This window comes from Leishmania mexicana, chromosome 9, assembly GCF_000234665.1.
Source record: "Leishmania mexicana MHOM/GT/2001/U1103 complete genome, chromosome 9".
Classification (NCBI taxonomy): Eukaryota; Euglenozoa; class Kinetoplastea; order Trypanosomatida; family Trypanosomatidae; genus Leishmania; species Leishmania mexicana.
In genome coordinates this window covers 309,917-323,108 of record NC_018313.1, presented here as the reverse complement: position 1 = coordinate 323,108, position 13,192 = coordinate 309,917, and the positions used below count along the sequence as shown (strand labels likewise).

The window sequence follows — 13,192 nt, the reverse complement described above, 5'->3', positions numbered from 1 at the left end:
CCTGTCCCATCCTGCACACACATGCGCAGTCTGTGCATGTGTGTGCAGGAGATACGTAGAGGTATGTGGCAGTCGCGGCAGCGGCATCGCCCGCAGTCGGTGAGTAGGCGAGCGGTATCCCCCTCTCCCTCTCCCTCTCTACCTCAGTGCTGTCGATGCGCTGCTGCGTAAGCCGATAAGTAGCACATGTATATGCAGACACGTGTGTGGTGCGCACGCGTCATGTGTGGGACTTGAGCGGCCCTCTTGGGAGGGTAGGCCTGCCTCTCTGCGCGTGCGTGATCGCCTCCATCGTCTCTTGGAGGCGTCAGTGCACCTCCGGCGTTCTTTCCTCGCTCCATCTCACCCACCCGTACCTGAGGCAGGCCTTCTCCGTCTCTGCCTCTGCCTGTATGTCCGTGCTCAGCCCTCACCCCTCCACCGCGCCTCATCTCCTCCCGAGCAACGCCCAAGCACCTTCCGGCAGCCCGGATACGGTGCCCGTCTCTCTCTCTCTGTCTACTTGCCTGATACCCATCGAGCACCGCGGAGGTCACGGCGATTGCGGTCGCCTGTCGCGCATACACACCACACCACACCACATCTCCTCCGCCGCCATCTCCGCGCCTTCATGTACGCCTTCAGCCTTGCCTCAAACCGCAAGAGCGCCATCTCCGACCCCTCAGGGTTGGCGCCACCAGCAGTCGAGCACGTGATCAGGGCCCCGTCCGAGCTCAAATCCCATCAGCGTGTGCCGCAGCCGTCGAATGAGGCCGACGACGATGATGACGTGATGCAAGTGTCCAACGCACACTTTGGCTGGCACCCCGCGCATGAGCACGTGCCGACCTCGTCTCTCTACGTTGTTCACCCACCAGCCGAGCAGCTCGTGCATGTACATAATTTGAACTCCTATATGGGCCTTCGCGACGCCGCGGACTGGTCTGTCGAGGTGCAGCGGGAGAGGGAGCAGAAAAAGCGGCGAGCGCTCGCCCAGCACGAGGCCGTCAAGCTCGAGGAGCAGCGGCACCGTGACGCGCAGGAAGAGCAGACAAAGAAAGAAATGCGGCAGCGCCGGTTGGAGCGGCAGCAGCAGCGCGCGGAGCTGCGTGAGGCGGATGTGATGGCCAACTTTCAGGACCGCAATACGCAGTTTCTGCAGAGCCAACTTTGGCTCATGCAGCTGGGGAGCTACGTCAAGCAGAGGGATGCGCAGCACAAGGCGCATGCATACGAGGCGCTTCACAAGACCGCCTCCAGTCGCAACCATCTGGACGTTGGTCACACGAGCACGACCAGCTGGACCGGCACCAACGTCAGGGGTCACCACGCCTCCGCGCCGTCCACCGAGATTGGCCTGCGCGAAGCAGCGGAGGCCACCGAAGAGGCGTACGTCCGCCTCAGCCTTGCGTACCGCAACGAGGCGCAGCGCTCGCGTGCCGCCGCGGCGATTCTCAATCCTGGCGAGCGCACCGGCAAGGGACGCTCTCGGCCACCGGCGACACGCTCCGCCGGCGCCTTAGCATCGTCCACTTCACCGTCACAAGCCGCCACCGCTGTCAGTGCGCCGTCGCACAGCCCGGCAACGTCGCCTGCGCCAACCCCGGTGACGGAGGCCGCCGCGAAAGTCTCGGCGCCCTTCCACACAGCGCCGCCCATGTTCACCCACACATCGACTGAGAACATGGGCCAGCACGCGAACGCCATCCCGTACACGTACATCCCCGAGTACTTCGACGCCCCTTCCGCCCCCGCAGCAGCCACCGGGAAAGTGCCTGCCCCGCGCCGCACTCGCGAGCCTCCGGAACAGCAAGAGACGGGCGCTGTGATGCCCCTCCCCCTGTCCCCAGCGCCTGTCGGTCGCGACGTCACCGGCGCACTGCAGGCGAGGTATTACCCGTGGGCCCTCTACAGCACCGCTGCGGTGCGCGAATCGATGCTCCCACCACTGCCGCCGCCGCGAGAGGCGTCGCTGCCGGTCCGCCGGTGGGGCGCAGCGGAGCTGCGCGATTCGATGTTCGGTCACTGCATTCTGGAAGATGGCACGATCCAGGACCAGTGCGAGCGCAAGAAGGTGTGTGCAGCGCACCTGAGCTACACCACATTGCCACGCGACAACGCCACGGCGACGTCGAACGCCCCCGTAGAGCCGCAGGAGCCGCTGCACTTCGGCAAACGGATGGATATATGGCTGTGAGGCATGCAAGAAGGGATGCACTCTCGCGTGTGTTGATGATCTGTGGCGATGGTGGTGACTCGGGTGTGGACGGGTGTGGAAAGGAATGGCAGGGAGGGACCGTCGACTTCGCGGAGGGGGCGCGTACGTGTGTGTGTGTGGGCTGCATGGTCTGCCCTCGCCCCCTCCCCTTTCTCTCCTCCGCCATCTCCTCTCTGTCCAGCTATGGCTGAGCGCCAGACATGTGGTCCAGGCGCACGCTCTTCGTCGCAGCTGTGTCTGTCGGTGTATTGGACCGTTGGGCCATCGCGTTTTACCTTTTTCGTGCATGTAAACTATCACGGGTGGGCTGAAGGCTTGCGCGGGACGGGTGCGGAGGGAGAGGCGCGGGGTGCGCGTACGTGGGTGCGTGTGCACGACGTCCGTGCGCGCCCCCCACCGCTCCGTCATCCGCATCAGCCCTTTTATGTATTCCCTTTCGCGTTGTTTGGTATCCGTGTTCGTCCACACCGGCATACACAAGCTTGTGCACGCGTGCGCATGGAGGGCGCGAGATGCTGCTTTCATGCCACCGCTGACAACCTCTGGCATGCGACGATCCTGTAAGAGAGAGTTGGGGAGGTGATGGCGGGGCTCCTCCCACGTGCGTCCGCCACGTTGGCGCGGATGCCGCAGGCGCACGCCTTTTGGTTTTGAGTTTTTGGGGATCTATCCCCTCCCCACCCTCCTGATGGGCAGTGCTGCTTCAGCCCTCCTTCAACGTCGCCCCTCTCGCCCCCACCCTCCCAATCTCCCCGTCTGAGCTACACACATGCATACATGCACATCGCACAGGCAGCCATGAACTCATACGTGAAGCGCTACGTCGGGACCGACCCGAGAGTGACGCAGCTCGTCGGCTTCAAGCGGGCCAGCGAACGGCGCCTCGTCGTCGTCTGCGCACTCGCCGCTCTGGGCATCTACTTGGCGGTGTACTTGTACGAGGAGAAGGAGCGCAATCGCCGCCACGCGTCCATCAAGAAGGACATCGAGCGAGAACGGTGGCGAGCGCGAGAGCTCGGCTTGGCGGCGCCGATCGACGACGGATTCGCTGAGCGTTACGAGGCGTCCGACGGCAAAACTCGTGCCCGGCATCAGCAAGGGTTGGAAGGCAACGAATGAACGACATCGCTCCGTCCCGCTGTCGTGGCGGATGCCGAGAAGGTGCGCATGCGTGCGCTCTCTTGAGGGGGTGTTCATGCCAGGACCCGATACGTCCCGTTTCCTGGCACGCTGCTTGCATCCTTGTATCGCTTCCTGTCAAACCTCTCCAGCGCCGGTGCCACACGCGCTCCGCGGACGAGGGGGGAGGAAGATGCGCCCCGTGATGTTGTTGACGGCTGTGATCGCGGATGTACCCATCATCAGGTACACCACCAGGGAGGGTCCCGGTGCATGTGTGTGTGGGTACGTGTGTGTGTGTGTGTGTGTGTGTGTGGCGAGCGCTGCCCATGCACAGCGATTCGAACGCCTCTGTCTCTTCATCTTACGCAGGCACACGTAATGGCGCGCGCTGTCGAATCTCGTGGTGTCGAGGGGAGAGCGCATACTCTGAGCACACGCATGCACAGGCGTGCCTCTCCGCTGCGTTGTCGCCATCCCTCCTTGCCTCTCGGAACCCAGACAAGCCTGATGCACTCCAACTTTATAACACACTTGCGTGTGCGTGCGTCTCGGCACTCAGAGAGAGGACGAAGCTCGAACCGTGGTGTGCTTTCCCCCATCGTGCGTCCCCCTCCCCCCTCCCCCCACGCACACGCGCACGCACACGCGCACCCTCGAACCCTGCGAGAAGCGCACGGCACAAGGCGAACGAAGACGCATCTCTCTGTGTGCCGCGTTGCCGGTTGACGGAGGAGAGGCGTGTGGTGGTGGTGGTGGTGTTGGGGGGGGGGGGCGTCATGCAGAAAGAGGTGACACCACTTCCCGCGCGTGCCGGGGGGTGGTTCATTGCCTGTTCGAGTGCGCGGCAGAGAGCAGGTTAATGCGCGAGGCATGTTCCCCCCTCCCCTCCCATACACATACATACACATAATACCCGACGCAACGGGGGGTCGGTACGTATTTGCCGCGGTTGGGGGCCCCTGATGATGGGCCGCTGGAGCAGCAGAGCGCGCGCGCTTTCTCCCTTTACCCCCTCCCCCTCCCTCCCTCCCTCCCTCCTCGCAACAGATCGCTCCTTGGTATCCGGGCACTGCTGCGCGCCTCTCTCTTCGACACACGCCCACGCAGACCACTCGTCCTCGCTATGCCTGCCGCCCCCGTGCCCCCTCCCGCCCTCCCTACCTCGCTGGACTATCCACGCATCAAGCTGCTTGCCATCGGCGATGTCGGCGTAGGCAAGAGCTGCCTCGTCAAGCGCTACTGCGAGGCCCGCTTCGTGGCGAAGTATATCCCCACCATCGGCATCGACTTTGGTGTGAAAAAGGTAGACGTGAGCAAGGCAGCCGTGCTTCAGCTACGCAGCAGCGAGCTATCACCGTCCGCGGCAACGGCTCAGGGCCGCGGCGGCGCCTCCTCGGCCATCCCTCCAGCGGTGCGCGTCAACTTCTGGGACGGCTCCGGTGATGGCGACTATCGAGAAATCCTCAACGAGTTCTACGAAGCCGCCCAGGGCGTGCTGCTCATGTATGATGCTCGTAACGCGCAGAGCTTCACCGCCCTGCAAAGCTGGTGGGAAGAGCTCACCATGTACTGCCAAGGAATGCCGGCAGCAAGCGGTGGTGGTGAAGGCAGCGACCCTGCTCTGTTCGGTAACGCGGCCGCGGCTGGCACCGCTGGGAAGCGAGCGTCCGTCTCCAACATTGTAACGAGCGGCACCGCCGCCGGGAAAGCCGTCGGGGGCACCGACGGCAAGGCACCGATTGTCGTACTTTGTGCGAACAAGGTCGATGGCACGGCGGTCCCCGGGGCAGCCGCGCCGCGGCCGCGGGCTGTGAGCGAGGAGCAAGGACGTGCGTGGGCACGCGAGCACGGCTGTGCGGCCTACTACGAGACGAGCGCCAGCACAGGGCAAAATGTAAAAGAGGCCATCGAGGACTTGGTGGTGCGGGTAGTCGTCAAGTTCATGTGATGGCGCTTGCCGTCGCTGGCGTCTCCTGCGAGCTGCTGCGCGCAAATTTTGGTCCGTATGGTACAGCATCCCCGGTTGGATGCGTAGCGAAGCACCCGCACGCGTGCGGAGGTAAGACAGGCGAAAGAGTTCGGCGGCAGCTCCGCCGACATTCCTCTGCGCCACCGTCATCCCTCTGCATTCTTAGATGGTGCGCGCAGGCGTGTGTGTGTGTGTGTGTGTGTGTGTGTGTGTGTGACACGCGAACAGAGCCACTTTACATTGGATAGAGGTTCCCCAAAGGCGGTGGGGGGGGGCGTAGAGCTCGATGGCGACGAAAGAAACAACGACAAGGCAGCCGCGTATGGGGGGGAGGCGGACAATGGGAGGAGCTGGGGGAAGGGGGCTCATAGGCGGCGAGGGAGCAGTACCAGCCGGGCAGCGACTGGATGGGTAGGTGCGCTCGTGTCGCCAGGTACGCCTCTCTCTCCGTTCTCACCGTGTCGGCAGCCGCCTCGTCCACCGCTACCACTGGCTGGGTGCACACACACACACACATAAAAGCACGCGCGCATTGTTGTCGCCATCGAGCTTCTTCTCTCGCCCCCTCCCTCCCTCCCTCCTCATGGGCGACGGTGAACGCGACTGTGGGGGATCATCGTGTGCGGCGGACTCGGCGCCACTGCGCCCATCCCTTTCCACATGACACACACGCACGTCCACAGTTTGGTTTCTCGTCCGCCTCCCGTCTCTCCTCGGCTGCCGTCTCCGGCCACAGCAACACCGCCCTCACCCATCACTCTCAAATTCCTCCTCCTCTTCGGCACATCAGCCTACGCATCGCCACACCAAGCAGACACAGACAGCACGGTCTATTCTCGCGGTTTGAGCCGCCGACATCACCGCCCTGCTCTTGAAAGGCAAGAATGAGTGCACGGAAGTTTGTGGCCGAGTACGTCTCGCGACACCTGGACGGGCTGACGGTCCTGGCGTCCCTCGCGGACCGGCCTGCCGCCACCGCAGGGAGCAGCGGTAACAGCGCCGCTGCAAAACCTGTGATTTGCACCCACAATGGAAGCTTTCACTGCGACGAGGCGATGGCGTGCGGTCTACTCCGCCATGTGCTCGCGTACCGTGAGGCCGTCATCCTGCGCACGCGCGACCCAAAGCAAATCGAAGCCTGCGACATTGTCGTGGACGTCGGCGCCATCTACGACGCCGGCACGAACCGCTACGACCACCACCAGGCCAGCTTCCACGGCACCATGACGACACCGAAGAAGGCGTACAAGACGCGTCTCTCCTCTGCCGGTCTCGTGTACAAGCACTTTGGCCGCCAGATCATCCGCCAGTACGTCGAGGCGGTCCTGCAGCCATCCTCGCCGGCGCGCGCGGCGGTGCTGAGCATGACGAGCTGGTCGGAGAGCCGCACTGGCCTCTCGGACACGGAGCTCGATGTCCTCGAGGACGCCCTCTACGCGAATTTCGTGGAGCAGGTGGACGGCATCGACAACGGTGTTGAGTGCTGGGGCCTCGCCGACCCAGCCGTCGGAACTCTGGTACCCAACTACAAGCAAAGCACGAACCTGTCACAGCGCATTGGGCAGCTGCAGGCGTACTGGAACGAGCCGGAGAACGGCGACGTTGTGGCCGAGAACGCGAAGTTTGCCGTGGCCGTGGAGATGGCAGTAACGGAGTTCTTCGAGGCACTCACGTACCTCGCCTTCAGCTGGCTGCCGGCCCGCTCCATCGTCGAGGCTGCCTTTCAGCGGCGCCACGAGTTCGACGAGAGCGGCAAGATCATGGTGTTCAAGGACGTAAAGGTATGCCCATGGAAGGATCACCTTCTTGAGTTAGAGGCCGAGAGCAACTGCCTTGGCGCCGTGCTCTACGTGGTCTTCTCCGACGGCAAAGGGTGGCGCGTGCAGGCGGTGCCCAAGACGAGTACTAGCTTCGAGAACCGCAAGCCGCTGCCGTATCGTGGCCTGCGCGACGATACGCTGAGCACAGCCTGCGGCATCGAGGGCGGCGTGTTTGTGCACGTCTCCGGCTTCATCGGCGGCATGAAAACGTTTGATGGTGCCATGGCGCTGGCGAAGCAGGCGCTGGTGGTGGTGAACTAGTGGAGCGATGCAGGGACACCGTTACTGGTTGGACATGGAACGCGCGTTGATGCACGTGTGCCGTCTAAAATAGCCTACCCACGGTGCGTGTGTCTAACTAATCTCTCCCTCTGCCTGAAGCAATTTGTCGAAGCGTTGTTGTGCGAGAGGTCGCCTGTGCTTGAGCGTGTGTGTGTGTGTGTGTGTGTGTGCCTTTTACGGTTTCCCTTTCTGCACGCTCTTCTCTCCCTCGACGCCGTCTCCGTCATGTGAGGCGCACACGCGCGCGTGACGGTACTGCGTCACGAGTCCGTGTCATGAGAAGCACGCAGCCTCCGCTGCCGTGAAAGGAGGCACACGCGCCTTTCTCTCTCCCTCCAATGCGGGAGTACGCTCGCGTGATGGTGATGGGTGGAGGTCGAAGCGTTCGCCCACCCTCCCTCTCCGCCGTCAACGCAGACCCCCACGCAACATCCTCCGCTCTCTCTCTCCTCCGCCCACGCACACCCTTTCCATTCCTAGAGCCTCTCAGGTCGCCTGGGGGGTGCTCTGACGTTCATCATCTGTCCCGGGCGGATTCCTCATACACGCACACGCACCACACGCATCGGCGCGAGGTGCGCCGGTGGCCACGGGACGCATCTGGTCGAACGCCTCCGCCCTGCCAAAGTGGAGATGGCGGGGGCATCGACGCGGCTTCCCACCGTTGGATGCAGCTGCTCGGTTGCCACCCTCGCGCGCTCTCTCACTTGTGTGCGGAGCTCCAACACGCGAATTACTGGAAGCAGCAGCGGCCGCATCGTTTCGTCATCCCTGCCGTGGTCGCAGCACCGGTGTCAAGTGCGCACCTTGATTGTGCCACGTCAGCTGAAGGCGTACGGCGGCACCTTCAGCCAATCGATTGGCGAGCGCGTCGACCACGCTGCGAGCCATCAGGTGCTGCAGAGCCTCTCCCCATCGCGCGCCGCGCAGTCGCCGCTCCTCGCCAAGCCCGTAAAGACAAAGATGGTGGACAACTTTTCCGACATGCTGGTCACTCCGGCGCTGCAGGCAGCGCTCGCTGACATGGGTGTCTCCACGCCATCGCCGATCCAGCAGACCGCCATCGAGGCCGTGCTGCAGCGCAAGAACACCGTCATCGCCGCCCCGCATGGGGAAGGCAAGACTCTGGCCTACCTGCTGCCCCTCTACCAGAACATGGAGAAGGACCGAGACGTGTACAAGATCCCGCTGCGTGAGCGCCGCCCTCGCATGATCTTGCTTGCGCCGACGAAGGAGTTGGTGGAGCAGCTGCAGACAGTGTGCGCGCGCCTGGATGCCGCGACGGGCCTGACCTCGGTGTGCTTCACGTCCCGCAAGCGCTCCAAGTACCACCTGTCGAGGCTGCTGACGAACACCATGGCGGACGTACTAGTCATGGACCCGAAGCTCATCCTACGACTCCTACGCACGCGTCGCCTCTTCATCGAAGACCTGCGCTACTTCGCCGTAGACGAGGCGGATGCGATGATGAGCTCTCTGCACGATCACGACGCTGTGCAGCTGCTCATGAAGGTGCAGAAGCGAAACCAGTTCAAGTACCTCTGGCCTGTGCAGACTCAGTACGTCTTCGTCACCGCCTACATGACGCGCAAGCTGGAGTACATCGTCGGCCGCAAGATCAGCGATCCCGTGACGTGCATGTTCCGGCAGCAGATGCACCGCCCACAGGCGCGGCTGCGTCATCGCTTCTACGCGATTCGCCGTGAGCCGGAGAAGTTCACGGTGCTGATGCACCTTCTTCGCAAGAACGGGCATGTGCCGCTCCCGATAGACACAGACGTTGCCGAGGTGGACGTGCACACGAACCCACGCAAGCTCTCTGGGTCGCTGGCCGAATGGCATGAAGCGGTGCGGCGATGCGCGTGGAAAGAGCACCAGGAGCAGGCAAAGAACTCTGGCAGCGGTGAGGCCGTCACCGATGACGTCGTGGACGTCGATGAGGTTGCGGTAGGGACCCCGCAAGAAGGGCCCGCATCCGTGCCTTCGGCGCGCCTCTCCGCCACGGAAAACGCAGCGCCAGACGATGACTACGACCACGACTCGTACGCGCGCTACACCCTCGAGCGCGTGCGTCCGCTTCACTGGGAACACCTGACCACAGTCGCGGCGCCCTTCACATGCCCCATTCGCCGCACCGTCTTCGCCGAGGGTCGCCGCACCATCGTTTTCTTCCGAAACATAGACGCGACGACGGCCGTGTTTCACCAGCTGCGCAGCGCTGGCTTTGCTGTGTCGCTGCTGCACGCCTCACTGCCCTACAAGGTGCGCAAGGAGATGTACGCGGACTTCGCCTCTGGTCGCACGAACGTGCTCTGTGCAACGGACCTTGCCGCGCGGGGGCTGGACCTCCACGTCGACATGGTCATCAACTTCGACGTGCCGACGAACGCGCTCGCGTACCTCAGCCGCAGCGGGCGCACGGCGCGCATGGGGCGAGAGGGGCAGGTGCTGAACCTCTACAACAAGCACCAGGGCGTCATTGTATCCGCCATCAAGGCGTTCCTGAAGGACAGCCTGCCGATGGAGGGGCTCACGAATCGCAAGGCCGACATGATGCAGCCGCGCTACGCCGAGTGGCGCACCCATAAAATCAACGCTCTGGCCCGCTCGTACGTCTCCCTCATCACGCGCAAGACCATCCCTGCCCATCTGGAGCGCACGTACGTGCACCACAACGCGACATGGCGGCCGGTCTTTCATCCACAGAAGACCGGCATCCATGGCGGTGTCGCGCCGCGGCAGCAGCAGAAGCTGATGGACCGCGTAAGGGAACAGGCCGTGTGGTTCCGACGCGGTCAGCTGGCGCGGCGCAAGGGTGGCCGCGCCAAGTTCGGCAGCCGCACCATGAAGCACGGCGTGTGGAACGATATCGGCGGCGTCGCGTCGCGGGAAGTCGTGAATGAAGCGCAGAACCCGTCACCAGCGGGGCCGAACTTTGGGCCGCCAAGTGGTCCTCCGCAGTAAGGTGGGGAGGGGATGTCCACGTGCCGCGTGTCGTTTTACACGCTGGAGAGAGAAAGATGCAGGAGAAACACGCGATGTGTCTGCACACGCCACCGCGAGCCCATCCGGTGCGTGAGGAGGCGGTGTTTCGTCTTATGATGTTGCGTTTCTTTTATTTTGTGTAAGCATAACAGAGGTGGTATCGGGAGAGGAGGGCTCCGGAGATGTGTGTGTGTGGGGGGGAGGGGGCGACCTCGCGCATCACTGCCATCATCTCCTCGGTGCCCGCCCCCCCACCGCCGCCGTCGTCGTCGTCCCCCATCCCACCCACCCACAGAGAGGACAGAATGGCATGGCAGATGCTCGCGCACACAGGAGTGCACATGAATCTGCGCGTTATATGTGTGTGTGTGAGGGGGGAGAACCACCACAGCCAAGGAGATGCCGCGAGTTATGGACGACAGGGGGATGCATGAGAAGGAAAGCTCTCGCGGCGTGTTATCCTACGCGAGCGGACTGCGGAGGCGCCTGTGCTCTTGTGTTCGACTCTCTCACAGACCCATTTATAGCGCCTCCTTGGCGCTCACGTATGGCTGCGCCCCACGTGACGTGCAAGGCACACGTGCAGGCGTCTTTCATCCGTCACCCCCCCCCTCCCTCTCCGCTCACTCGCGTATAAAACATGCTTAGCAGATCAAGGGCCGGACTGCTTGTCGGCGCTTGCATGTACACATCAACGCCGTCCCGTCTCGCCCTCGCCGTCCTCTCTGTGCTCCCACAAAGAGCACAGGTGATACCCACATGTGCGCACGGCGTGAGAGCGAGAGAGTGACGTACGCACATCATCATTATCATCATTAGTCGGGGGCGCGCCTCGTTCGAGCTTCGCCCCCTCCTTCCTTGCCCGTCTACCTCCCCCCTCCCTCTCTCAATTTTATCGTCGTCGCCACCAACGCATCATCCGCTGCAACCAGCGCGCGCCCACTCCTAGCGAGAACCCTCTGCTCCGCTGCAATGGCCTCGCTTCTGCCGCGGCAGGCTTTGCGGTGGCATATCTCCCGTCGCCAACCCGGTCGGACCCCTGTCTCCGCTGCGGCCGGCATGACCGTTGTTCCTATCGTGTGTACCGTCGCCTTCGTCCTGGTGCTGGTCAGTGCCACCGTAGCGGGCGGGCGGCCGGGGCAGTCGATATCGAAGGGCACCGCGGCAGGGGCGTTGTCGCACGCGTCCAGCTCGCTATGTCCTCGCTGCCCATTGTGCTCGCGGCAGGGGACACCGATAAAGGAGTGGCTAAAGTATTGCCACACCACCTCCGGGTACATCATCTCTCTCTTCTCCTGGGGGACCTCTGCGCTGGCAGGGAAGCAGCGCACCGGACTCTCGAATCGCGAGCAGCGGCAACTGTACCCGCTGGAGCTCCCATTCGCGACCGACGACGCCGTGCGCAGACAGTGCATGCGCGATATGCAAGATCTTCTTCTTGCCCGTGTGCGAGGCCAGCCGCAAGTCGTCATCCCGCTGCTCGATGTGCTTCGACGGAAGCTCGCCTACCCGCGTGAGCCGGTTGTGGTGCACCTTGCCGGGGATAACGGCGTTGGCAAGACCCACACGGCACGCCTCGTGTCCCAGGCGTTGTCGCTGCGCTGTGCGTCTGACCGCGACGTGTGCGATGCTGGCGACAATCTGCTGACCATCGCTGGTACCGGTTTTGACGGCCTGTCGGTGGCTGAGGCGCGCCAGCGCATCATAGGGCAGATCATCGCCCACACGGATCGCTACCCACACGGAGTGGTGCTGATCGATGACCTGACCGCCATGGACCCTTCTCTCGTCAGCGCACTGGCGCCGCTGTTTGGCAGGGCGGCTCACTTCCCAGAGCAGCTCACGCGCTCTTCCAGTGCCACAGCCACAGGTGCGAGGCATGCGGCGGCGAAGTCCCTGCAGACGATGCACGAGTCGACGAAGGACGTCGGCCCCGATGGGAGCAGAGGCTCGGCGACGAAGGTGGGCAAAGACGAGAAATGGGGGGCGGCCGCTGGCACAGGGAGCGCACAGTCGGCAGCGTCAGAGATGGCGAGCTCGAGTCCTCTCAGTGGACAGCCACCGCCCCCGCTTTCGCAGTTGATCATCTTCGTCACGACCGACTTCGGACGACAGGGCCGCACCGTCGGCAAGTCGCGCACCGAGATCGAAGCAATGATACAGCACGACTTCGCGGACCTCTACGGCACTCTTCTACCCGCCTACACCCGTACCTTTGTCTACTACCCCTTCACCTCGGCAATGGCCGAAGACGTCGTGCGCAGCGCCGTCACAGACCTCCCTTGCGCGCTCGGCGAGCACCTGATCACCTCCAGCACGATCAGCGATGAGGCTGTTTCCTTCCTGGTTCAGCAGCATCGTCAGCTGTGGTCCGGGAAAGAGAACGGCCACGCCCTCCGACGCCTGGTGGAGGACGAGATCGTATCGCAGCTGATTGTGTACTGGGAGACGCACGAGCAGCAGAAGCACTTTGAGCGGCTGCGGGTGCGTTTTGACTTGGACGAGGCGAGCATGCGCGTACTGCTGCGTACCCCGCACACATCTAGTACCACAGCAGCCCAGTCTCCGGCCGCGCTCTCGTCGACCGAAGCACGTGCGCGTGACCATGACGGAGCCGAGGACAGGGACGGGGAGGAGCGCGGCGACCTATAGACGGCCCGCATCTGCTGCGATGTGGAGATGCGGTGATGAGGGCCCTCCCGCTGACCCTCCCCCCTCCCCGTTCCCCTTCTCATCTCTGCACAGTGGTGGCGAGTTCAAGGCGAACACGAAGGCAAAGGAACACGCGGCGGGATCTCCAACCACACCCGAGCATGC

At 63.4% G+C, this 13,192-nt stretch overlaps 6 protein-coding genes across 6 annotated transcripts; all 6 read left to right on the top strand.

Annotated features, from left to right (window-relative positions):
* Positions 1 to 610: 610 nt before the first annotated feature.
* Positions 611 to 2,176, top strand: LMXM_09_0870 (conserved hypothetical protein; the record flags this gene model as incomplete). The annotated part of the gene is made up of 1 exon (XM_003872720.1): positions 611 to 2,176. One exon carries the CDS (start codon positions 611 to 613, stop codon positions 2,174 to 2,176), a length of 1,566 nt encoding a protein of 521 aa, XP_003872769.1.
* An 819-nt stretch (positions 2,177 to 2,995) lies between these two features.
* On the top strand, positions 2,996 to 3,316 carry LMXM_09_0860 (conserved hypothetical protein; the record flags this gene model as incomplete). The annotated part of the gene is made up of 1 exon (XM_003872719.1): positions 2,996 to 3,316. One exon carries the CDS (start codon positions 2,996 to 2,998, stop codon positions 3,314 to 3,316), a length of 321 nt encoding a protein of 106 aa, XP_003872768.1.
* A 1,126-nt stretch (positions 3,317 to 4,442) lies between these two features.
* Positions 4,443 to 5,267, top strand: LMXM_09_0850 (ras family protein-like protein; the record flags this gene model as incomplete). The annotated part of the gene is made up of 1 exon (XM_003872718.1): positions 4,443 to 5,267. One exon carries the CDS (start codon positions 4,443 to 4,445, stop codon positions 5,265 to 5,267), a length of 825 nt encoding a protein of 274 aa, XP_003872767.1.
* A 905-nt stretch (positions 5,268 to 6,172) lies between these two features.
* On the top strand, positions 6,173 to 7,369 carry LMXM_09_0840 (conserved hypothetical protein; the record flags this gene model as incomplete). The annotated part of the gene is made up of 1 exon (XM_003872717.1): positions 6,173 to 7,369. The coding sequence occupies one exon, from the start codon at positions 6,173 to 6,175 to the stop codon at positions 7,367 to 7,369; it is 1,197 nt and encodes a 398-aa protein (XP_003872766.1).
* A 654-nt stretch (positions 7,370 to 8,023) lies between these two features.
* LMXM_09_0830 (DEAD/DEAH box helicase-like protein) lies at positions 8,024 to 10,354 on the top strand (the record flags this gene model as incomplete). Its single annotated transcript, XM_003872716.1, has 1 exon — positions 8,024 to 10,354. One exon carries the CDS (start codon positions 8,024 to 8,026, stop codon positions 10,352 to 10,354), a length of 2,331 nt encoding a protein of 776 aa, XP_003872765.1.
* Positions 10,355 to 11,434: 1,080 nt separating this feature from the next.
* On the top strand, positions 11,435 to 13,027 carry LMXM_09_0820 (conserved hypothetical protein; the record flags this gene model as incomplete). The annotated part of the gene is made up of 1 exon (XM_003872715.1): positions 11,435 to 13,027. One exon carries the CDS (start codon positions 11,435 to 11,437, stop codon positions 13,025 to 13,027), a length of 1,593 nt encoding a protein of 530 aa, XP_003872764.1.
* Positions 13,028 to 13,192: the final 165 nt, after the last annotated feature.